The sequence below is a fragment of the Dendropsophus ebraccatus genome, chromosome 6 (genome assembly GCF_027789765.1).
Source record: "Dendropsophus ebraccatus isolate aDenEbr1 chromosome 6, aDenEbr1.pat, whole genome shotgun sequence".
Taxonomy (NCBI): Eukaryota; Metazoa; Chordata; class Amphibia; order Anura; family Hylidae; genus Dendropsophus; species Dendropsophus ebraccatus.
The window spans coordinates 15,665,348-15,690,836 of NC_091459.1; the positions used below are offsets into that span (position 1 = coordinate 15,665,348).

At 44.4% G+C, this 25,489-nt stretch overlaps 1 protein-coding gene across 2 annotated transcripts in view; it reads left to right on the plus strand.

Moving 5' to 3' along the window:
* CLCN2 (chloride voltage-gated channel 2) overlaps nt 1–25,489 on the plus strand; it is a 123,118-nt gene that overhangs the window by 44,297 nt on the left and 53,332 nt on the right. For both annotated transcript variants that reach the window (XM_069974540.1, XM_069974541.1), the window contains exons 2-4: nt 17,368–17,524; nt 20,693–20,824; nt 25,253–25,381. In XM_069974540.1, coding sequence (XP_069830641.1) covers nt 17,368–17,524; nt 20,693–20,824; nt 25,253–25,381 — 418 coding nt within the window. The remainder of the gene's footprint in view (nt 1–17,367; nt 17,525–20,692; nt 20,825–25,252; nt 25,382–25,489) is intronic.

The following is a 25,489-nucleotide window of genomic DNA, read 5'->3' on the forward strand; positions in this document are numbered from 1 at the left end:
ATTCTGTCTCCTGTACAGAAGCCAACAGTACGACTAATCTGTCATTACAAGTCTCAAAACTTTGCCAAGTGTAAGAAGAAAGATCATGGGAGACCAGAAACTCAATGTACTGGACTGATCTGTAGATCCAGAAGACTTTGTCCCCCTTAAAAGGGTACTCTGGCGATTTAATCTTTTTCTTTTAGATCAACTAATATCAGAAAGTGGCAAAGATCTGTAATTTTACTTATATTTAAAAATCTCCAGTCTTCCTATACTTATCAGCTGCTGTATGTCCTGCAGGAAGAGGCTTATTCTTTACATCAGGGATGGGGAACCTTTTGGCCCTCCAGCTGTTGCAAAACTACAATTCCCATCATGCCTGGACAGCCTGGGATTTGTAGTTTTGCAACAGCTGGAGGGCCAAAGGTTCCCCATCCCTGCTCTACAGTGTCACGCAGTGCTCTCTGCTGCCACCTCTGTCCATGTCAGGAACTGTCCAGAGTAGCAGCAAATCCCCATAGAAAACCTTTCCTGCTCTGGACAGTTTCTGACCAGGAAAGAGGTGGCAGCAAAGAGCACTGTGTCAGACTCTAGAGAATACACCACTTGCTGCAGGACATACAGCAGCTGATATGTACTGGAAGACTTTTTAAATAGAAGTAAATTACAAATCTATATAACTTTCCGAAACCAGTTGATTTGAGAGAAAAAGATTTTTGCTGGACAACCCCTTTAATTTAGGCAAAAAATGGCCATATGTGCTACGTGGCTCCCAACCCTAACGTGCACAACCTATCATTGACCGTGAACACAGTAACACAATTGCACGCCTCTTTATATCTCCTAAACAAAGACGTACATTCACACAATCCTAGTCTTTGGGATTCTATAACAGTCGCCTATAAACTTGTATTAACGCTGGAATAAACAATTTGTCATAGTTGATCAGCTGATCTGTTCCTATAGAAAGCCTTTTATTTTACTGCAAAAATCATATAAAGCTAATGGAAGATTAGACACAGCAAAGCAGCATGAAGCGATAGAAGAGCTGATAGGACACGTCACTGCTTTCCTAATAGAAGCCGTGTACTGCGTGCGTGACCACATGGCTGAGCTGTATGGATTGCGTATGGAAATTCTCTGTGGTTATCAGGAAATCCCCTAGATTAGGTGTACACACACTCAGTATCACTGGCCTTACTACTGTCATGTTTGGTTTTAGGGAAATAAGCGTTAGGCCTCATTCACACATCCACAAAACTTTCCATAATTATGGATCTGCAAATTTGTGCATCAGGAAAAAAGGACATGTCCTAGTGTGGACAGTTAAAGGGGTAGTGCGGTGCTAAACAATTATTCACAAAATAACACACATTACAAAGTTATACAACTTTGTAATGTATGTTATGTATGTGAATGGCCCCCTTCCCCGTGTTTCCCCCCCACACCCATGCCAGACCCAGAAGTGTTGGTGCATTATACTCACCGCATCTTGTGTTGACCCCCGTCCGCCATCTTGGGACAATGACATAATCTTCGGGAGGCCGGCCGAACCGGCCCCCTCTGCCGCGTCATAACTGTGCTCAGCCAATCGCGGCTGAGCTGCTGATGATGCGGCAGAGGGGGGCCGGCATGAGGGACGGATGGAGCGGTTTAGCCGGCCTCCCGAAGATTATGTCATTGTCCCAAGATGGCGGTCGACACGAGATGTGGTGAGTATAATGCACCAACACTTCCGGGTCTAGCGTGGGTGGGTGGTGGGGGGAACACTGGGAAGGGGGCCATTCACATACATAACATACATTACAAAGTTGTATAACTTTGTAATGTGTGTTATTTTGTGAATAATTGTTTAGCGCCACACTACCCCTTTAAGCCTCATTTTTTTCTCCAGTATTTGCTAAGGCTGGGTCCACAATAAAGTTTTTGCTCCGTTTTCCCATTTACTGCCATTATAAAAAAAAAAAAAAGGATCAAAATTCATCCGTCTTTTTAACGTACACAAAAGTAAGCTACGTTTTTGTGTTCGTTAAAAAAAAAGAAATGCTTTTCGATCCGTTGTGTTTTTTTTTTTATATATATATATATATATATATATATATATATATATATATATATATATATATATATATATATATATATATATATATATATATATATAATGGAAGTCAATGGAAAAACGGATGCACTCAAATGCGGATGAAAAAAAAACGGATTGCAAAAATGTAGTGTGGACCCCAGGGCCGCCATCAGGAATTTCGGGGCCCCATACAACCAAAGTGTCTGGGCCCCCCACATTAATAAAAAAAAATTGTGTGTTTGATCCACGCCTTGCTGGGAGGTATAATTTGGTTCAGATCAATTCTAGAGAACTGGCTCATATATCCCATTTTCCCCAGTGGCTTAAAATGTAACCTCTGTTATACAGTTATAAAATTGTAGAAACTAAATGTGAACAAGGTGCAATGTAAATGTCACCATACAGACACTTACTTGTATAGCTGTCTCTTGTGCTCTGTATGCAGTGCATTATATTCACCCTTGCAACGTTCAATTTATAGCGTGTCTACAAGCCCAGCGGGGCTCATTATGATGGAGACTAAAACTTATACAAGAGTGGGGTAGGGGTTCCCCTGTATTCAGAATGCTGTTGAGTACTAGGCAATGCCCCGTTTGGGGTTATTGAATTTCGAGGGTCTGGGGGGCTGTTTGATTTGTATATGTTCACCAATATCCCCCCCCCCCTGGTATGCTCACTAACATAGAATATGTTGATAAGGCTAATATAATGAGGCTGTTCCATGTTAGTGAGCATATACAAATCATACACCCCCCAGGCAGACTAGTTTAGCTCACCCAAGCCAGTGATAGCGAATACATGGCGGTGAGAACGCTTTCTAGGAGATCCTGTTTGTGCAGCAGAGGTGTCTTTATCCTGCTCTGCATAGACCCTCGAAATTCAATAATCCCAGACTGGGCATTGCCTAGCACTCAACAGCATTCTGAATACAGGGGAACCCCTACCCCACTCTTGTATAAGTTTTAGTCTCCATCATAATGAGCCCCGCTGGGCTTGTAGACACGCTATAAATTGTACGTTGCAGGGGTGAATATAATGCACTGCATACAGAGCACAAGAGGCAGCTATACAAGTAAGTGTCTATTTGAATTGCACCTTGTTCACATTTAGGTTCTACAATTTTATAACTGTATAACAGAGGTTACATTTTAAGCCACTGGGGAAAATGGGATATATGAGCCAGTTCTCTAGAATTGATCTCACACACAGACACCAGCACACATGTATACAGACCCCAACACACATGTATACAGACCCCAACACGCATGTATACAGACACCAGCACACATGTATACAGACACCAGCACACATGTATACAGACACCAGCACACATGTATACAGACATACAGACACCAGCACACATGTATACAGACATACAGACACCAGCACACATGTATACAGACATACAGACACCAGCACACATGTATACAGACATACAGACACCAGCACACCAGGGCACGATGAAGTTTGAACTTCTGCAACCTGGAGAAATCACCTGATATCACCTGCAGTCCTATGTAACACCACATAACACAGTGGTATCTCTGAGTACAGATAATGTAGTAGATTTCACCTGCAGTCCTATGTAACAGCACAGATAACACAGTGATATCCCTCTGAGTACAGATAATGTAGTAGTCACCTGCAGTCCTATGTAACACAACAGATAACACAGTGATATCTCTAAATACAGATAATGTAGTAGCTGTCACCTCGGGGCGCCCCTACAAAATGATGTTCTACAAAATAAGAAAAGTGTCATACAGTGACTCACAGGTGACGTCTTCTTTGATCTGAGGCGTCACTTTCCCTTTTCCTCTCCATCCGGCCCAGACCTCCATGATGAGTTCTTCCAGATACGTTTCATCCCCTTAGAACCTGCGAGACAAACAATTTAGGCTCCGCACATTTCTAGCAACTTCCTTTCCTTTCTCCCCCCTGTAGGCTCCCATAGTAACTGCGCTGTGTGGGATGCCCCCTGTATGTAGGATCCCCTGCTGTGCCCCCTGTATGTAGGATCCCCTGCTGTGCCCCCTGTATGTAGGATCCCCTGCTGTGCCCCCTGTATGTAGGATCCCCTGCTGTGCCCCCTGTATGTAGGATTCCCAGCTGTGCCCCCATGAGCTAATAATGCCCCTAGAGGTGGCCCCCATGAACTAATAATGCCCCCAGAGGTACCCCCATGCACTAATGCCCCCAGAGATGCCCCCATGAGTTAATAATGCCCCCAGAGGTGCCCCCATATACTAATAATGCCCCCAGAGGTGCCCCCATGAGCTAATAATGCCCCCAGAGGTGCCCCCATATACTAATAATGCCCCCAGAGGTGCCCCCATATACTAATAATGCCCCCAGAGGTGCCCCCATATACTAATAATGCCCCAGAGGTGCCCCCATATACTAATAATGCCCCCAGAGGTGCCCCCATGAACTAATAATGTCCCCAGAGGTGCCCCCATGAACTAATAATGCCCCCAGAGGTGCCCCCATGAACTAATAATGCCCCCAGAGGTGCCCCCATACGCTAATAATGCCCCCATACGCTAATAATGCCCCCAGAGGTGCCCCCATACGCTAATAATGCCCCCAGAGGTTCCCCCATACGCTAATAATGCCCCCAGAGGTGCCCCCATACACTAATAATGCCCCCAGAGGTGCCCCCCATATACTAATAATGCCCCCAGAGGTGCCCCCATATGCTAATAATGCCCCCAGAGGTGCCCCCATATGCTAATAATGCCCCCAGAGGTTCCCCCATACGCTAATAATGCCCCCAGAGGTGCCCCCATACGCTAATAATGCCCCCAGAGGTTCCCCCATACACTAATAATGCCCCCAGAGGTGCCCCCATATACTAATAATGCCCCCAGAGGTGCCCCCATATACTAATAACGCCCCCAGAGGTGCCCCCATACACTAATAATGCCCCCAGAGGTGCCCCCATATACTAATAATGCCCCCAGAGGTGCCCCTAAAAAAAACAAACATCTTACTCACCTAATCCGCGCTGTGCAGGCAGCAGCTCTTCCTCCTCCTCTTCGGGCTCCATCTTGCGAGCCGCAGGGACGGGACTTCCGGCAGACGTGATGACGTCACATGATCACGCCTGCCGGAGGGGCACATGATCACGGCCCGGCCTCCCATAGGCTGCTGGTATGAAGTGCCGGCAGCCTATGGGAGAGAATACAGGAGGAGGACGCTGACATTATACTCACCGCATCTTGTGTTGACCCCCGTCCGCCATCTTGGGACAATGACATAATCTTCGGGAGGCCGGCCGAACCGGCCCCCTCTGCCGCGTCATAACTGTGCTCAGCCAATCGCGGCTGAGCTGCTGATGATGCGGCAGAGGGGGGCCGGCATGAGGGACGGATGGAGCGGTTTAGCCGGCCTCCCGAAGATTGTCATTGTCCCAAGATGGCGGTCGACACGAGATGTGGTGAGTATAATGCACCAACACTTCCGGGTCTAGCGTGGGTGGGTGGTGGGGGGAACACTGGGAAGGGGGCCATTCACATACATAACATACATTACAAAGTTGTATAACTTTGTAATGTGTGTTATTTTGTGAATAATTGTTTAGCGCCACACTACCCCTTTAAGCCTCATTTTTTTCTCCAGTATTTGCTAAGGCTGGGTCCACAATAAAGTTTTTGCTCCGTTTTCCCATTTACTGCCATTATAAAAAAAAAAAAAAGGATCAAAATTCATCCGTCTTTTTAACGTACACAAAAGTAAGCTACGTTTTTGTGTTCGTTAAAAAAAAAGAAATGCTTTTCGATCCGTTGTGTTTTTTTTTTTTTTTATATATATATATATATATATATATATATATATATATATATATATATATATATATATATATATATAATGGAAGTCAATGGAAAAACGGATGCACTCAAATGCGGATGAAAAAAAAACGGATTGCAAAAATGTAGTGTGGACCCCAGGGCCGCCATCAGGAATTTCGGGGCCCCATACAACCAAAGTGTCTGGGCCCCCCACATTAATAAAAAAAAATAGTGTGTTGGCCCCACGCCTTGCTGGGAGGTATAATTTGGTTCAGATCAATTCTAGAGAACTGGCTCATATATCCCATTTTCCCCAGTGGCTTAAAATGTAACCTCTGTTATACAGTTATAAAATTGTAGAAATTAAATGTGAACAAGGTGCAATTCAAACAGACACTTACTTGTATAGCTGTCTCTTGTGCTCTGTATGCAGTGCATTATATTCACCCTTGCAACGTTCAATTTATAGCGTGTCTACAAGCCCAGCGGGGCTCATTATGATGGAGACTAAAACTTATACAAGAGTGGGGTAGGGGTTCCCCTGTATTCAGAATGCTGTTGAGTACTAGGCAATGCCCCGTTTGGGGTTATTGAATTTCGAGGGTCTGGGGGGCTGTTTGATTTGTATATGTTCACCAATATCCCCCCCCCCTGGTATGCTCACTAACATAGAATATGTTGATAAGGCTAATATAATGAGGCTGTTCCATGTTAGTGAGCATATACAAATCATACACCCCCCAGGCAGACTAGTTTAGCTCACCCAAGCCAGTGATAGCGAATACATGGCAGTGAGAACGCTTTCTAGGAGATCCTGTTTGTGCAGCAGAGGTGTCTTTATCCTGCTCTGCATAGACCCTCGAAATTCAATAATCCCAGACTGGGCATTGCCTAGCACTCAACAGCATTCTGAATACAGGGGAACCCCTACCCCACTCTTGTATAAGTTTTAGTCTCCATCATAATGAGCCCCGCTGGGCTTGTAGACACGCTATAAATTGTACGTTGCAGGGGTGAATATAATGCACTGCATACAGAGCACAAGAGGCAGCTATACAAGTAAGTGTCTATTTGAATTGCACCTTGTTCACATTTAGGTTCTACAATTTTATAACTGTATAACAGAGGTTACATTTTAAGCCACTGGGGAAAATGGGATATATGAGCCAGTTCTCTAGAATTGATCTCACACACAGACACCAGCACACATGTATACAGACCCCAACACACATGTATACAGACCCCAACACGCATGTATACAGACACCAGCACACATGTATACAGACACCAGCACACATGTATACAGACACCAGCACACATGTATACAGACATACAGACACCAGCACACATGTATACAGACATACAGACACCAGCACACATGTATACAGACATACAGACACCAGCACACATGTATACAGACATACAGACACCAGCACACCAGGGCACGATGAAGTTTGAACTTCTGCAACCTGGAGAAATCACCTGATATCACCTGCAGTCCTATGTAACACCACATAACACAGTGGTATCTCTGAGTACAGATAATGTAGTAGATTTCACCTGCAGTCCTATGTAACAGCACAGATAACACAGTGATATCCCTCTGAGTACAGATAATGTAGTAGTCACCTGCAGTCCTATGTAACACAACAGATAACACAGTGATATCTCTAAATACAGATAATGTAGTAGCTGTCACCTCGGGGCGCCCCTACAAAATGATGTTCTACAAAATAAGAAAAGTGTCATACAGTGACTCACAGGTGACGTCTTCTTTGATCTGAGGCGTCACTTTCCCTTTTCCTCTCCATCCGGCCCAGACCTCCATGATGAGTTCTTCCAGATACGTTTCATCCCCTTAGAACCTGCGAGACAAACAATTTAGGCTCCGCACATTTCTAGCAACTTCCTTTCCTTTCTCCCCCCTGTAGGCTCCCATAGTAACTGCGCTGTGTGGGATGCCCCCTGTATGTAGGATCCCCTGCTGTGCCCCCTGTATGTAGGATCCCCTGCTGTGCCCCCTGTATGTAGGATCCCCTGCTGTGCCCCCTGTATGTAGGATCCCCTGCTGTGCCCCCTGTATGTAGGATTCCCAGCTGTGCCCCCATGAGCTAATAATGCCCCTAGAGGTGGCCCCCATGAACTAATAATGCCCCCAGAGGTACCCCCATGCACTAATGCCCCCAGAGATGCCCCCATGAGTTAATAATGCCCCCAGAGGTGCCCCCATATACTAATAATGCCCCCAGAGGTGCCCCCATGAGCTAATAATGCCCCCAGAGGTGCCCCCCATATACTAATAATGCCCCCAGAGGTGCCCCCATATACTAATAATGCCCCCAGAGGTGCCCCCATATACTAATAATGCCCCCAGAGGTGCCCCCATATACTAATAATGCCCCCAGAGGTGCCCCCATGAACTAATAATGCCCCCAGAGGTGCCCCCATGAACTAATAATGCCCCCAGAGGTGCCCCCATGAACTAATAATGCCCCCAGAGGTGCCCCCATACGCTAATAATGCCCCCATACGCTAATAATGCCCCCAGAGGTGCCCCCATACGCTAATAATGCCCCCAGAGGTTCCCCCATACGCTAATAATGCCCCCAGAGGTGCCCCCATACACTAATAATGCCCCCAGAGGTGCCCCCCATATACTAATAATGCCCCCAGAGGTGCCCCCATATGCTAATAATGCCCCCAGAGGTGCCCCCATACGCTAATAATGCCCCCAGAGGTTCCCCCATACGCTAATAATGCCCCCAGAGGTGCCCCCATACGCTAATAATGCCCCCAGAGGTTCCCCCATACACTAATAATGCCCCCAGAGGTGCCCCCATATACTAATAATGCCCCCAGAGGTGCCCCCATATACTAATAACGCCCCCAGAGGTGCCCCCATACACTAATAATGCCCCCAGAGGTGCCCCTATATACTAATAATGCCCCCAGAGGTGCCCCTAAAAAAAACAAACATCTTACTCACCTAATCCGCGCTGTGCAGGCAGCAGCTCTTCCTCCTCCTCTTCGGGCTCCATCTTGCGAGCCGCAGGGACGGGACTTCCGGCAGACGTGATGACGTCACATGATCACGCCTGCCGGAGGGGCACATGATCACGGCCCGGCCTCCCATAGGCTGCTGGTATGAAGTGCCGGCAGCCTATGGGAGAGAATACAGGAGGAGGACGCTGACAGGTCCTTCTCCTGTATTCTGATCGCTTTAATGTTCCGCCCGCTGTGCGGGCGGAACATTAAAGCGATCAGTGCATCCCGAGAAGCTGCGTGGCCGCAGCTTCTCGGGATGCTCAAAAACAGGTGGCAAGGGGGGCCGTGCGGACCCCCCTAGCGTAGCGGGCGGGGGGCGGCGAGCCCGCCGGGCCCCCCCCGTGTCTTTTAGGGTCCGGGCCCCATACGGCAGTACCACTTGTACTGCCCTATCGGCGGCCCTGGTGGACCCAGCCTAAGTAGAAAATACTGATTCCTTTGCAACCCACTGATTTCTATGGTGCTCTTCATACATCCTGTAAATCTGTGGATCCGCAATCCACAACATATAAAAATAGGACCGGTTGTAATGCAGTCCGAAACTGCGGTGTGAACACTCCATTAGAGGTCTATGGGAAAGTGCAAAATTTGCAGAGAGCACATTGCAATCTGCAAAATCATCCACGATTGCGGATCTGCTTTTTTGGGACATCATCGAGCTTGTTTTTGCTTACACTACAGGTGATTTTTTTTATGGATTGTGGATAAAAAATTTGCAGATCACGAATTACATCCTTGAAAACATACTGACGTGTGAATGTAGCCCGATTGCAGACCAAGAGAACTTTTTTTTGCAGACGTTCAGGACATTACACATCTGCCAAAAAAAAAAAAAAAAAGCATATCCACAAAAATATACTGAGGTGTGAATGAAGCTTTATGGTGCGTTTACAAAGAAAGATTTATCTGACAGATTATTGAAGACAAAGCCAGTAATCTTAATGTATAAAATAAACCGCAGCGCATACCAGCAAGTAATTCAGCTTTTATTAAATATTGTCATACGTGCTCACAGAAATTATGGCTGGTAGGAGACTATACCTCCATTTTCAATAAAGATGAACACTTCCTGGTGAGTGCTGCACTTTAGGTTAGGCTCACACTAAGGAATAGGAGAAGAATTTCAAGCGGGATCCACGCTTAATTGTACATGTATTCAGCTTGAAATTCTGCCTGTAAAATATGTATAGAGCAATGTACCATTGTGTTCAATGGGATTTCGGCTCTGTTGTTCACACAACGAAATTTACGCGCAGAATGATCCGCTTTCCCCCCAAAGAATTGACACGTCCGCTAGAGAAATCCCATAAAAGTCATTGGGGCTTTGACTTTCCGCTCAAATTCCGAGCCTATTCCGCCAGAGCTGAAGAAGAGGAAATTTCAAGAAGAAAACTTTCCTCTTCAATTCCTCAGTGTGAACATCCCCTAAGGGTCCTAGTAGACAAAGCAATTTTTAACGATTAGCTAGAGACTGTTTATCGTTAACCTGAAACCGTTCACCATATTACACAGAAAAATAGTCGTTAGTTGCGGTTGTTACTACGATCGTTTTTTCCTTCTGATCCCAGCCAATGAAGGAACGTGTAATTACAGAGAACAATTAACAATGATTTTAGGGTCAGATCTAAATCAACAACTCACAAGCAATTTTTCAATCGTTGCCTGCAATTACACAAATGATTATCATTTAAATTTGAACGATAAAACAATTTTTGTCCCGTCTAAATGAGTCAGGATTTTTTATTTTTTTTTTACTCCTTCCTGTGCCCCTAAAAAAACGATTTACGGTAATAATTTTCCCTAGCTCCAGGACCAGTCTTTGTATCACAAGTGCCAGGTAGAGAATGACTGATAGACACGTGTGATCCTCTCCTTCCATCCTCATCGTATGATGGAAAAGGGCATCGCACCATAACACACCTCATACCCCAGCCATGGGGAGGGGAGAGGGTCTATGATGTGTGTTATACCCCAGCCATGGGGAGGGGGGAGGGGAGAGGGTTTATGATGTGTGTTATACCCCAGCCATGGGGAGAGGGTTTATTATGTGTGTTATACCCAGCCATGGGGAGGGTAGAGGGTCTATGATGTGTGTTATACCCCAGCCATGGGGAGGGGAGAGGGTCTATGATGTGTGTTATACCCAGCCATGGGGAGGGGGGACGGGAGAGGGTCTATGATGTGTGTTATACCCAGCCATGGGGACGGGAGAGGGTCTATGATGTGTGTTATACCCCAGCCATGGGGAGGGGGGAGGGGAGAGGGTTTATGATGTGTGTTATACCCCAGCCATGGGGACGGGAGAGGGTCTATGATGTGTGTTATACCCCAGCCATGGGGAGGGGAGAGGGTTTATGGTGTGTTATACCCCAGCCATGGGGAGGGGAGAGGGTCTATGATGTGTGTTATACCCCAGCCATGGGGAGGGGAGAGGGTCTATGATGTGTGTTATACCCCAGCCATGGGGAGGGGAGAGGGTCTATGATGTGTGTTATACCCCAGCCATGGGGAGGGGGGAGGGTTTATGATGTGTGTTTTACCCTAGCCATGGGGAGGGGGTTTATGATGTGTGTTATACCCCAGCCATGGGGAGGGGAGAGGGTCTATAATGTGTGTTATACCCCAGCCATGGGGAGGGGGGAGGGTTTATGATGTGTGTTATACCCCAGCCATGGGGAGGGGGGAGGGTTTATGATGTGTGTTATACCCTAGCCATGGGGAGGGGGTTTATGATGTGTGTTATACCCCAGCCATGGGGAGGGGAGAGGGTTTATGATGTGTGTTATACCCTAGCCATGGGGAGGGGGTTTATGATGTGTGTTATACCCCAGCCATGGGGAGGGGAGAGGGTTTATGATGTGTGTTATACCCCAGCCATGGGGACGGGAGAGGGTCTATGATGTGTGTTATACCCCAGCCATGGGGAGGGGAGAGGGTTTATGGTGTGTTATACCCCAGCCATGGGGAGGGGAGAGGGTCTATGATGTGTGTTATACCCCAGCCATGGGGAGGGGAGAGGGTCTATGATGTGTGTTATACCCCAGCCATGGGGAGGGGAGAGGGTTTATGGTGTGTTATACCCCAGCCATGGGGAGGGGAGAGGGTCTATGATGTGTGTTATACCCCAGCCATGGGGAGGGGAGAGGGTTTATGATGTGTGTTATATCCCAGCCATGGGGAGGGGAGAGGGTCTATGATGTGTGTTATACCCCAGCCATGGGGAGGGGGGAGGGTTTATGATGTGTGTTTTACCCTAGCCATGGGGAGGGGGTTTATGATGTGTGTTATACCCCAGCCATGGGGAGGGGAGAGGGTCTATAATGTGTGTTATACCCCAGCCATGGGGAGGGGGGAGGGTTTATGATGTGTGTTATACCCCAGCCATGGGGAGGGGGGAGGGTTTATGATGTGTGTTATACCCTAGCCATGGGGAGGGGGTTTATGATGTGTGTTATACCCCAGCCATGGGGAGGGGAGAGGGTTTATGATGTGTGTTATACCCTAGCCATGGGGAGGGGGTTTATGATGTGTGTTATACCCCAGCCATGGGGAGGGGAGAGGGTTTATGATGTGTGTTATACCCTAGCCATGGGGAGGGGGTTTATGATGTGTGTTATACCCCAGCCATGGGGAGGGGAGAGGGTTTATGATGTGTGTTATACCCCAGCCATGGGGAGGGGAGGGTCTATGATGTGTGTTATACCCCAGCCATGGGGAGAGGGGAGGGTCTATGATGTTTGTTCTCCTGGGGAGAGGGTTTATGGTGTGTTATACCCCAGCCATGGGGAGGGGGTTTATGATGTGTGTTATACCCCAGCCATAGGGAGGGGAGAGGGTCTATAATGTGTGTTATACCCCAGCCATGGGGAGGGGGTTTATGATGTGTTATACCCAGCCATAGGGAGGGGAGAGGGTCTATAATGTGTGTTATACCCCAGCCATGGGGAGGGGAGAGGGTTTATGATGTGTGTTATACCCCAGCCATGGGGAGGGGGTTTATGATGTGTGTTATACCCCAGCCATGGGAAGAGGGTCTATGATGTGTCAGGGATACTTCACGTGACTATTACTGGCAGTAACTTTCCAAGTGTAGATAGATCCCTATCTGGGTGCTCTGGCATGACTTACAGCATGATGACAATACCATATTGTTACTTCCAGAAATCTTGTTTTTACTGACTTAATTATATAACTTTAATTACGGATAAGCTCAGCTATAAACCTAGCACCCGCTGTTTGTGTCCCTTATCATCATGTACTTAAAGGTAATGGACTCCTAAAGTTACAGATAAGTGAGAATAAACTGATCGCTTCATCTTCCTTATTACCATCGTTCCACTGGAGTGTGAAGTTTCTTGGCATAAGTACACTCAGGTCGTAAGGATGTGCCTGGTCTTAAAGGGGTATTCCACTTGAACATAACTTTTGATATGTTGCTGCCCATAGTGAGACTAACAATTCCTTCCACACATGTTATTATCTATTCAGTCTCCTTCCTCCAGTTCTCAGCTGCTGCTTTCTGCTAAAAACACAATCTGTGTGTGAGCTTTTCTCTCTGTCTCCCCCTCCTTCCCCTCCCTTCTAAGACAGCTGGTGTAAACAAGTTCCTGACTGGCTTTATCTGCAACATTGTAGTGTCTTTGTAATGCTGGGAGGGTTATTCTGAGGTCAGGTTGCTGATGAACTCACTGTGATTAATCCTCCCAGTATTGCAAAGAAGCTACAATGTTGCAGATAAAGCCTGCCCGGGACTTGTTTACATCAGTTGTCTCAGAAGAGAGGAGACAGAGAGAAAAGCTCACACACAGATTGTGTCTTCTGAAGAAAGCAGCAGCTGAGAACTGGGGGAAGGAGACTGAATAGATAATAAGAAGTATGGAAGGAATTGTTAGTCTCACAATGGACAGCAACATATCAATTGTTATCGCAAAGTGAGATTTCAGTTGGCACCACTTAGATAAACAGGCTACAGCTAAGCTTCACGCTGGACTTGGTATCATACAATAGTGACTGTGTGGGGTGCTACCGTAGAAAAAGACACTTGTAATGTAAAAGTAGAAAGAGACGGTGCACTCACCACTAGTTGCATTCTTTAATGTCTCATGCGCGGTACATAGCCTGAGGAGGGGGGGGGAGGAGGGTGTGCTGGAGCCGGTACTATCCGAAATACTACCGGATAGTACCCGCTCCAGCACACCCTCGTCCTCCCCCCCCCCCCCCCCCCCCCCCCCCCCCCCCCCCCGGGCTGTGTACCGCACATGAGACATTAAAGACTGCAACTGGTGGTGAGTGCACCGTCTCTTTCTACTTTATGAATTGGTATTTAACGGGTGAATATTTTTTAGATGCAACATTTTTTTAAATCTGTCTGTTTTGAGTATTGACCCAAAAGTTTGCATAATCCAGCATTTGCGCCAAATTTATAATTTGCGTCTTTTTAAAAAGTCGCACAGACTAGTGCAGGCCTACGTCTAGTCGGTATTAGGTGAATTTGTTTGAATAATTTTCTGCTAAAATGCTGAGAATATCCTTTTCAAAAATTTATGAAAAGTTTGTTAAATTTTTTGCTGGTTAAAAAAACTGATGAATACTCTAGAAAAATTGCAATGTCCCTTTAAGTGTACTGTATTAGATGCTCTTCATTGTATAAAGACTATGCTCTATTTACATAAGATATTTATCCAGGTACAAAGGGTTACCATAAAAACACACATCTGTCGGATAACCTGTTACAAAGAATATCTATTAGTTTATGGAACAATAATAATATGAGAAATTTATTATTTAATTTTGCTGTGTGTCATAGTAACCCTAAGGACCAGGATTTCTAATCTGGTGCCCTTAGATAGAGCAGGTTGTTACCTGAACATGCCCTTTAAGAAATAAATGTACAATGATTTTTATTGACAATAATATGTGCAGTTTAATTTGCTATGTAGTACCACTAGGGGGAGCTGTTGCTCAGTTGAGGTTTAGTTCCTGTGTATGTTGTTGTGGCTTCGTATGATCTTTATTCTATGATTTGCTTTGTAAAGAACACTCATATTTAGTCATTTTATTGCATATTCGATCCATACATTTTCTCTAACTAAAAAGACAGCAAAGAATTTTTTATTTTTGTAATTTTACATATCTTTGTATGTACAAAATAAATCTAAAGAATATTTATAATAAATTATAGTATGGAAAACCAGGAATAATAATAAGGGAAATTGTGACATCCAAAGTTCAATGAACCAACAAGAAATCACAAGGACAAAAACATGCTGTAATGTGAAAGGGGCAGGAATAGTAAGGAAAGGGGCTTTGAGGTAGAATACCCTGTCACTGAAAGACCCAATGGAATAGCCATGACTACTAAACTGTGTTACCTGAAAAATTAGACTTCATTTTCATTCTCAAAATATTAAAATACTAAAATATGCTGGGTAAGGCTGGGTTCACACTGTTTGGTTTTTTTCCATCCGTTTTTACAAAAACATTGTGCATCCATTTTTTGCTTTGACTTCCATTTTATATATATATATATATATATATATATATATATATGTGTGTGTATATGTGTGTGTGTATATATATATATATATATATATATATATATATATATATATATATATAATCAAAGCGCTAAAAAAAAAATGCTTTTGATACTTATATATATATATTTTTTTTTTTTTTAAATAATGGAAGTCAATGGAAAAACCGATGCACATAAAGAGTAAAGGTAGTTGCAGTGGTTCTTGAAAAGTTGGGAGTAAAGGAGAGGAGTTTGTCAAGGGAGTCCTAACCCAATGTAGCAATGTACTCTGCAGGAACTTGAGAGAATACTTTAGAGTGAAAAGTTTACTTGTACCCGTCTTTAGACTTTAGTCTGACCACCTTCTGCCCTACAGTGTTAAGTGACTTGTCCTTCAAGGGTGATACAAGCCCCAGTCATGGTTTCCTGGGTGAAGCTAAGCTCCCGGGGGTATCCCAGTTAGGGTGGGTTGACACTGCTTTTTTGCAATCTGTTTAACATCCGTTTTTTTTTTTTTTTAACGGTCAAAAAAGTAGTGTCAACAGTACTTTATTGTGCGTCAAAAAAAAAAAACGCATCAGTTTCTTTTTATAATGGAAGTCAATGGAAAAACGGATCACAAATGCATCCATTTTTTGCTATCTGTTTTTTGCAAAAAGCGGATCAGTTAAACGGATGCTGAAAATGCAGTGTGAACCTAGCCTTACCTACACTGTGAGATATGATACGTAGACCTTCTTGGTAGCTTTTTCCTATTCAGGCTAGTTCCTCTTGTGTATCAGGATACTGCCCTGCACTTCTTAGACTGGTTCACTTCGTGGGCTAGGGTGTTCCTAGACTCTTCTCCCTTTGTAGTGTTTATCACTGTATAGTAGGAATACTGAAAAGGCTCAGTGTCTCTAGTTACATCTGCATTCACAGGTGTCTTAGACTAGACTAAATTGAACTCAACTGACTTGTCACGGACGAGGGTCCTGGCAGAAGCTTGGCTATAGCAGGGTCGTCTGTGTGTCTTTCTCCCACGAGAATCTGGGTAAGAACTGACTCTACACCTCCTCCCACCAAATAACTACTTCCTACAGGGGTTTAAGTAATCTACCCTGTGAGTGGTGGAAAGGAGTGTGTGCAAAGGAAAGAAAGAAAGAGAGAGGCTAGAAGTAGAGAGCATCTCCTATAGGTCCGCAAAAGCACATTGTACACATAAAACAGTAACCCATTCCTAACCTCAGCTATGCAAACACATAAGAGCATGCATACAAAAAAATACTGACACCTAGTGGTGAAACTTTAAAGTGCACTCCATCACCACTTAAACTGGAGTAAGAAGCTTTTTTGAGAGGTGCGAAGGAGAGGTAAAGAACACCCGTGGTGGGACACCACAGTCTGTAAAACAGAACGGCTTGATCCAGACCTATCATGCCACTTTATCCTCTATGAAATCCCAAGTGCAAGTGAGGAGGAAAGAGGTTACCAAAGTTTGTGATAAACACAGTGGACTGCTGCGGTACCACAGTAGAAAGGGACCATCAGTTCAGGAGCACAAATGATTTATTAATGAGGTCAACGCATTTCAGCACTCACGGAGCCTTTCTCAAGCATGTCATAACAAAGTACAACCTCAGCAACTAGTACAACCTCTAACAACATAGCCACATGACTTATATCCATCCTGGTCAAGAGTTTTTAGCCAGAAGTTGTAGAATACTAGGTATCTACTAGGTTCCACAAGGAATTTTGGCGCTGATTCTGCAGTGTGAACTGGTCTTATATCTGCACTTTATAACATTATCAGTATGTTATCAGGGGCTCTCCTCGCACTAACCTCCGTTTGTATTTTGTTTGTATTATGTTTTTCATTCTTTATATAAACGTTACATTGTATTCCATAGATATTGTACAACAGTTTTTTGCTCTTTAATGTAGGCAATAACGATCAATGTATTCTGTCTTAGATGTATGGACGCTACACGCAGGACCTCGGGATTTATGCTAAAGAGGAAGCTGCTCGAATTCGCAAAGAGAGAGAACAACGCCAGCCAGGCAGAGAGGACCAACCACGTGTGGCAGAGCTAAGGGAATATGATGAGAGCCGCTGTGCCAAGTGTAGAAGTATGTATAGAAAAAATGTGCCTTAGTAAATGTGGGTCCAAAGTACTTCTGTTTATTGTACATGAATGATGTATGTATGTGCGTGTGTAAGATTTATAGACATCTATCTTTGTAGACTTTGATGCCTATATATCGTCCGCCAATTGATTTGTCGTAGTAGTATGTATTGTTTCCAGTACATTGCAGATTGATCATGTGACCACAAACCTAAAGAGACTCTGTCAGTAGGTTTGTGGTGTCCTATCTCAGGGTAGTATAAACTAGTGACAGAGAAGCTGAACAGAATGATGTATCACTTACATTGTTCTGTGCAGCTGATCCAGAGAGCTCCTCCTGAATAACATGGACAATAAGTAGTCCTCTCCATTATATGCATGAGCCCAGTAGTCCTGGATATTCATGAGAAGCAGAAAACTCCGCCCACCAGCTGCTGATTGGCAGTTATCTATCCATGTTATGTATCGGCAGTTAACTGTCAATCAGCAGCGGGGGGAGGGGTGTGGCAAGAATCCTATTCCTCTGCATATTAGGAGAATGGCTGAACAGAATGACGTGAGTAATACACTAATTTGTTCAGCATTACTGTCACTAGTTTATGCTGCCCTCATTTAAGGTGGAATAAACCTAGTGACAGATTCCCTTTAAATAATTGCAGCTATACGGGCCAACCAATCACAGCTCAGCATTCATTTAATCAGAGTTTTCTATGATATGAATGCTGGACTACAGTTCAGAGGCAGCAGTTGCCTTTCTATATAGTAAATCTGACCGGTTGCGGATGCCCTATAAGGTATAACACAGTGATGATCCTTGTGTACAAACCAAGGGTATTGCCTCACTTTCCCCATTAATCTTCATCTTTGTCAGTCCATGAGCAATCCATTATAGATAGGTATTTATATATTTATAAGTTGTATACTACACAACATCCAGCCGTACATTATGTATTGTCCTCGTGTAAAAACGGACAGTGCATCCAATTATATTGTGGACTCCCCCTCCTGTTTCTTTGCTAATAACTTTTATAATTGTTTCCTTCTTATTACGCCATTGTATAAATGTTGCATAAACAATATGTGTTTTGTATGTATACTTTCTCAGATATTTGTGGATGGCAAAGGGAACCGGGGACAATAAAAACTGAATGCTAAAGCCAGCCAGGGAAGTGCAAGGACAAAGGGGACAAAACACATAAGGGTCCTTTTACCGTACAGATAAACTGCTTGTTTAGCGAACAACAAGTGATTTACATTACTCACAAAAAGTTAGGGATATTTGGCTTGCGGGTGAAATTTCAGGATGAACCAAAAATGCACAGTTACCTTTTACAGATAAACTTAATGGAACCTTCTCTAAACCTTTGAAAGCACATGTCCAACTGTTCACTGTTTCAGTACTTTCTGTTACTTGCTGTTCTCTAAAAAAAAAAAGAGCTTGTAAAGGCCCTATTACACGGAGCGATAATCGTCCCGTGTAATAGAAGGCAACGATTAGCTGACATAAACTATGTCGGCTGATCGTTGCAGTCGTTTGTCTTTCAACATGTTGAAAGACAAACGACTTATATAGCACCGTCCTGCTGCAGCAGACCACTGCTGCCTGGATGATCTAGCGATCATTGCCTGCAACCCCCTTGTCCGCTTGCCTGGCACAGAACAGACTAAAATTGTTAATTTTTGTGCAAGCAGCATGGTTGTGGCATTTTCTGCTGATCTGCACCTGATGCAGCAATAATGGTATCACATATAAAAACAAAAACATTTATTGCATGCGATTTGGCCTAATTGGGGCATCTGAGCAAGAGAGTCCAGGACACAGCATTAAAGGGTCTAATCATAGGGTGTTAAAAGTGTAACTGCCATTTAATTTTTATTTTATTTTTTTTTGCTGAAATCTATAGTAAGGGTACAAACCCACTTGACGTATTTGCTGCGTGAATCAGTCTTAAAAATAAGCAGGCAAAACGCAGGTTGGCTTTATATGATTGTTCTGCGTTAAAATACGCAATTGCGTATTTTTGAAGCGTGAAGCTTGTTGTTAGCAAAGCATCAGTTGTTAACAACCTGTGCGAAAAGCGCATGTAGCTTCACGCTTCAAAAATACGCAATTGCGTATTTTAACGCAGAACAATCGTATAAAGCCAACCTGCGTTTTGCCTGCTTATTTTTAAGACTGATTCACGCAGCAAATACGTCAAGTGGGTTTGTACCCTAAAAGTGATTTAAAAAAAAAACTCTGTAATAGGTTTTATTAGGCAACAAAAAAAACTCTTTCTGTAGTCAAAAAGCTGTTTTCCTACCTCTCCCCTCACTTATTATCTGTGCGTTATGAGGCAAAGCCATCTTCATAAAAGAGGAGCAAAGTGAAGATGGGTTTGCTGCGTCCATTATAACCTATGGAGGGACCGAGGGGGATGAGTGAGCAGGGAGAGCAGAGAAGCAGCTGTACAGTGTGGAGACTGTCTGGGCACCTTAAACGCTGCATTCACAGGTCAGAAAGGTCAGTGCTTATCTGGGAACTTGGTGAGAGAAGACTGCAGGATGTAATGTTTTGCAGGACTGCCTTTTCTCCTCTTTGTGCTCACTCATCCCCCTCGACCCCTCCCCTCTCCATAGAGCATAATGCATAGAGCATTACTTTATTCAAGATTTTACTATATAATACAGACATAAACAAGATATTGTTTACTGTACATATTTTGGCCAACATATAAAGGTGAGGAGTACAAGCATGATATATCAGACAAGGGATATAATCCTCCAAAGAACCTGATATATGAAAGGCTTACAGAGGTACCCTTAGCCATTACAGAGAATTTCCTCAGATAGGCCCAGTTCACACTGAGCAAATACTGCATAATTTAGCTGTATTTGCTCTGTGTGAACTGGGCCATACAAGTCATGTAGTCTTCTTATTTTAATCTATATTCTATTTTAATACAAATAGTTTGTAGCAGGGTTAGTTTGGTTCCTGAGAGCCAATGTGCAGAGCTATGGTAACAGACTACAAACAAGCCCTGTGTAGTCAGATCCTGCGGTCATCCCTCTGTACCTCACTTTGGAGGAGGTTGTACTTCTGTGCTCACACTGTAGCGGCTGCCTTGCTGTGATCACATTTACAAGGTGTTATCTGATATGTATTATAATAGAATTCTGCCCTTTTTTTCAGTCTGCTGCGTCCACTCCCAGCGGATTATACTGTCTCGTATTGGAGAGGACTGGATTTTCCTTATTCTGCTGGGTTTAGTAATGGCTTTGGTGAGCTGGGTCATGGACTTCACAATTGCTGTGTGTTTACAAGGTGAGAAATAATTTACAGATTTTTTTTTTATTCTTAGTTTGTATAATATATATATACATATTTTTTTCCAGTAAACTATCTGCCATTCCTGAAAACTCTTTTCTGGGAATTCATGTTTACAGCAGACTAAGGGCAAATCTTGAACAGGGCAGCTTCTGTCTTTGTCCTGCTCTTAAAGTTCGGCAAAATTTTTTATTAAAGTATTGTATTGCCCCCCCTGCAGCAGCTGATAAGTACTGGAAGACTTGAGATTTTTAAATAGAAGTAAATTACAAATCGACATAAGAAAAAAAATCACTGGATAACCCATTTAAAGGGGCTATCCAGCCTTACAAAAACATGCCCACTTTCAACCGGAGACAGCACTACTCTTGTCTTCAGTTCAGGTGCGGTTTGCAATTAAGTTCCAATTACTTCAGTGGAAATGAGTTACAAAACCTGCATCCAAACTGGAGACAAGAGCGGTGCTGTCTCTGGAAGGAAGTTGCCACATGAATAACCCCTTTAAGTGAGCTGCCCTGCATCCCAATACACTGTAGCCTGTATTGCTTGCTGCATGGACAAGTTTATTTGTTCCATGGACGCGTCTCTCTTTCCTTATTTTACGTGATTTAGTGTGTGTTTACAAGGTGACAATTTATTAGTATGTTATTAGATTTGCTATTACCTATCCTTTCAAATAAGCAAATCACAATTCCTTTATCATAGCATGTACCAATTTCTGTTCTATGATTTCCTATATAATAGCTTTTATGGTTGGACACAGTGGCAGCTGTAATAGTATGGTGGTTTATATAATAGTATAAAAGCATGGTCTGTGCTCTAGAAGGAAAATGTTTATGCAGCTGGAATACAGTATACAGCAATCGGCTATAACATTACAACCACTGCTGTTTACCCATGGGTAATATCTAGAGATGAGCGAACCTCGAGCATGCTCGAGTCGATCCGAACCCGAACTTTCAGCAAGACATCCTTAGAGCTTTATCCAAGTTCAGCAGCCCCAGCTAATCAAATACCGAACGTTCGGGTTCGGATCGACGCGAACCCGGTTCGCTCATCTCTACTAATATCCCTTTCTGAAGAGTTTTTAGGTCTGTTTTTTCATCCCTTTTTTTTTTTTTGCCCAAAAACTGATGTATTTGTTTGACTCAGTTTTGATCCTTTTTTCAATGACTTTCATTATAAAAAGGATCAAAAAACGGGTCAAAACTAGAGATGAGCGAACCGGGTTCAGGTTCGAGTCCATCCCAACCCGACCGATCGGTATTTGATTAGCGGGGGCTGCTGAACTTGGATAAAGCTCTAAGGTTGTCTGGAAAACATGGATACAGCCAATGACTATATCCATGATTTCCACATAGCCTTAGGGCTTTATCCAACTTCAGCAACCACCGCTAATCAAATGCCAAAAGTTCGGGTTCGGATGGACTCCAGCATGCTCCAGGTTCGCTCATCTCTAGTCAAAACGCTTTCTAATGTGTTTTTTTTTTTAATTTATTTAATCAAAAAGATAGTCAACAACATTTTTGTGTATGTTAAAAAAAATGGATGCGTTTTAATCTATTTTTTTATTCTTTTTTTTATAATGGAAAAACTGATCAAAAAGGCACCAAATACATCCTGTGTGAAACCCAACCTTAGTTTACCAAATCTGCCGGTTATGCTCTAAGGCTTTTTAATGTTGTCCCACATCCACTTGAAGGGAAAGTGTGCCAGAGAGCTGCTTTATATATACTTATTCCCAGAGTGGAGATTAAACAGCTTATAAGTGACCGCACGGTTTTGTGATGCCCTCCTCAAGGAGAAACATTACCCATTTGGCTTCTAGAGTCAGATTGATGGCTATAAGCCCATCTGGTCGGATTCCACAGAAGTGGAAGTCTACTGTAGCACAAATTGGTGACAAATATAATGGTGGCTATGAGAAAAAAGTGTCCGGAAACACAGTGCATCACAGCACGACAAAGCACCCATGCTGACCCCTTATCCAATGGCCTATGTTGTCAGGACTGGTGTGTGCCAGGGCCCTATTAGATGGGCAGGTGGCGACATGATCAATATGGGAAACCAGCTCGCAATTAAAAATCCCTAGAAAATCACAGGACACAGCATGAAATCCTCTGTGGAACCTGTATGTGTGAACGCACCCGAAGAACGCCTTCACGTGTAACGGATGGCAGCGGACTTTTCGCTGCAAGTTTTGCAGCGACATCTGTTACAATTCAAGGTCCTGTCTGTTTTTGTGTGAATAGGATCTTTCAGACCGCTGTGAGTATGTAAATCACCTGGCTCCTTAACCCACATGCTGCCTGCACATACATTACCCATCCTCGCTCCGGCTTGCTCCACAGGGTCCCGGCTTTCTGCTCTCCCGCCCAGCCAATCAGTGAGTTGCCAGAGAGCAGGAAGCCGGGACCCTGTGCAGCAAGCCAGAGCGAGGACAGGTAATGTATGTGCAGGCAGAGTGTGGGTTAACCCTTTCACGACCTGTGCTCATTGATTCCTCAATGCCCAGGTCGTTTTCGAACATCAGCTTATGGGATCATAGTGATCCCATAAGCTGATATCTCTGTGTCTGCCCCCTCCCCCTGGAGTGCCCCGCGCGCCCTGCCTTGCCCCCCTCCCCCCGCCGGGCTCCGTAGCCAGGAAACCGGAAGCCTTTTGGTTTCCATGGCTACCATCGAGGCTCTGCGATCACTTCGCAGAGCCCCGATGGACAGCAGACAGAGAATTCTCCCTTTGTAGAGCAGGGCTGTGGAGTCGGTAAGCCGCAGCTCCGACTCCAAATCCTGAACTACTCACAACTAGACTGGATGGAGCAGGTGGTCTTTTCCTGCTGACAATCTTCTATGTTTCTAACTAAATACTCACTATACACACAGAAACACTTATAACAATGCCAGATACCTGTAATATAGAGGTCAGCCATAGTGATATACAGGGGGTCACACATAGTGATATAGAGAGGGGTCACACATAGTGATATAGAGAGGGGTCACACATAGTGATATAGAGAGGGGTCACACATAGTGATATAGAGAGGGGTCACACTGATATAGAAGGTCACTGTGGGGGCACGCAATAGCGGACAGAGGTTACTGCTATACTACTTATGTCTTCTCCTCCTCCTCTATATTACACAGGATATCTTCATATTACACTGCTGCTCATATACAGTCATCCAGCATCCAGGAAGAGAAAAGCACAGATCTCCCCGCACACAATGGACTCTTCCAGCTCAGAAACAAACTGCCAAATAGTGACCGACAACTTTTCCATGACTCCCCTTATGTAATAGGGCCAGTGTCCTATTACTGATATATTCCCTGACCACCCTTATGTAATAGGGCCAGTGTCCTATTACTGATATATTCCCCGACCACCCTTATGTAATAGGGCCAGTGTCCTATTACTGATATATTCCCCGACCACCCTTATGTAATAGGGCCAGTGTCCTATCAGAATGTTGCTCATAATATATATTCATGTGTTCATGAGCAAAACTTATAAAATTCATATAAAAATTAAATTCTACATTTTTTAAAGATTTTTTTAAAGCTGGAGTCGGTGCATTTTTTTTCGACTCCGACTCCAGCCAAAACTAGCTCTGACTCCCACTCCACAGCCCTGATATAGAGGGAGAATTCTCTGTCAGGAACCCTATAGATGCTGCAGTCATGCTGACCGCAGCATCTATAGGGTTAGCTCTCAGCACTGGAGCGCGGCTCCGGTGCTGAGAGTTGTGGAGGGTCCCCGGCTATCACTGATAGCTGTGACCCGCTGCGGATGACACAGGCGCAGCTTCTGTGCCTGTGTTATCTTCGATCGGAAATTAACGTCGCTGCAGCCTCAGGCATAGGCTGCAGCAATGTAAATTTACGGTGCAGCGGCGGGAGGTGGTTAAGGGGGCGAGTGATTTACATACTCTCAGTGGCCTGAAAGATCCTAGTCACACAGGACCTTGAATTGTGACGCGTCGCGCTGCAAAACTTGTTGCGAGATTTCCGCTGCAATCCGTCCTGTGTGAAACTGCCCTAAAGGAGTTTTCTAGGATTTGAAAAACATGGTTGCTTACTTCTAAAACCAGAGTCAAACCTTTCCTCCAGTTGCGTATGATATCACAGCTTGTGCTGCTCACATTAATGGAACTGAGCAGCTCTTCTGTCCATAGATTGTGCGCAGGAGTGGTGCCTCCAGGCTTCTCTTCAGCTCCAGGCACCACACACGACCCTCACACTCTCAGGACCAATGTGCTTAGGCCTTCCAAGCTGAAGAGGAGCCCACAAATCGGGGTGCCCCAGGATCTGGGGAATGTAAACCTATTGTCATATCATTTGCTCTTTTCCCACCGTTTACAGTCTGTTTTTATGTTACGGGCTTCTCTTTGTGTTTTACATAACCTTGCTTTTTCTTTTTCATTCGCAGCTCACAAATGGATGTATGGCGGATTAGAGAGTAATGTCTTTCTGCAGTACTTGGCCTGGGTCACCTATCCCGTTGTCCTCATTACTTTCTCTGCAGGATTCACTCAGATCATGGCCCCTCAGGCCGTAGGTATGTGCAACCCCCCCATGTGTACCCCTTGTGTCCCTGTGCTTTATTAGCAGAATTACAGCAGGACAGAGGGTTTGATGTACAGTAAAATGATGGCTTGTTTGTTTC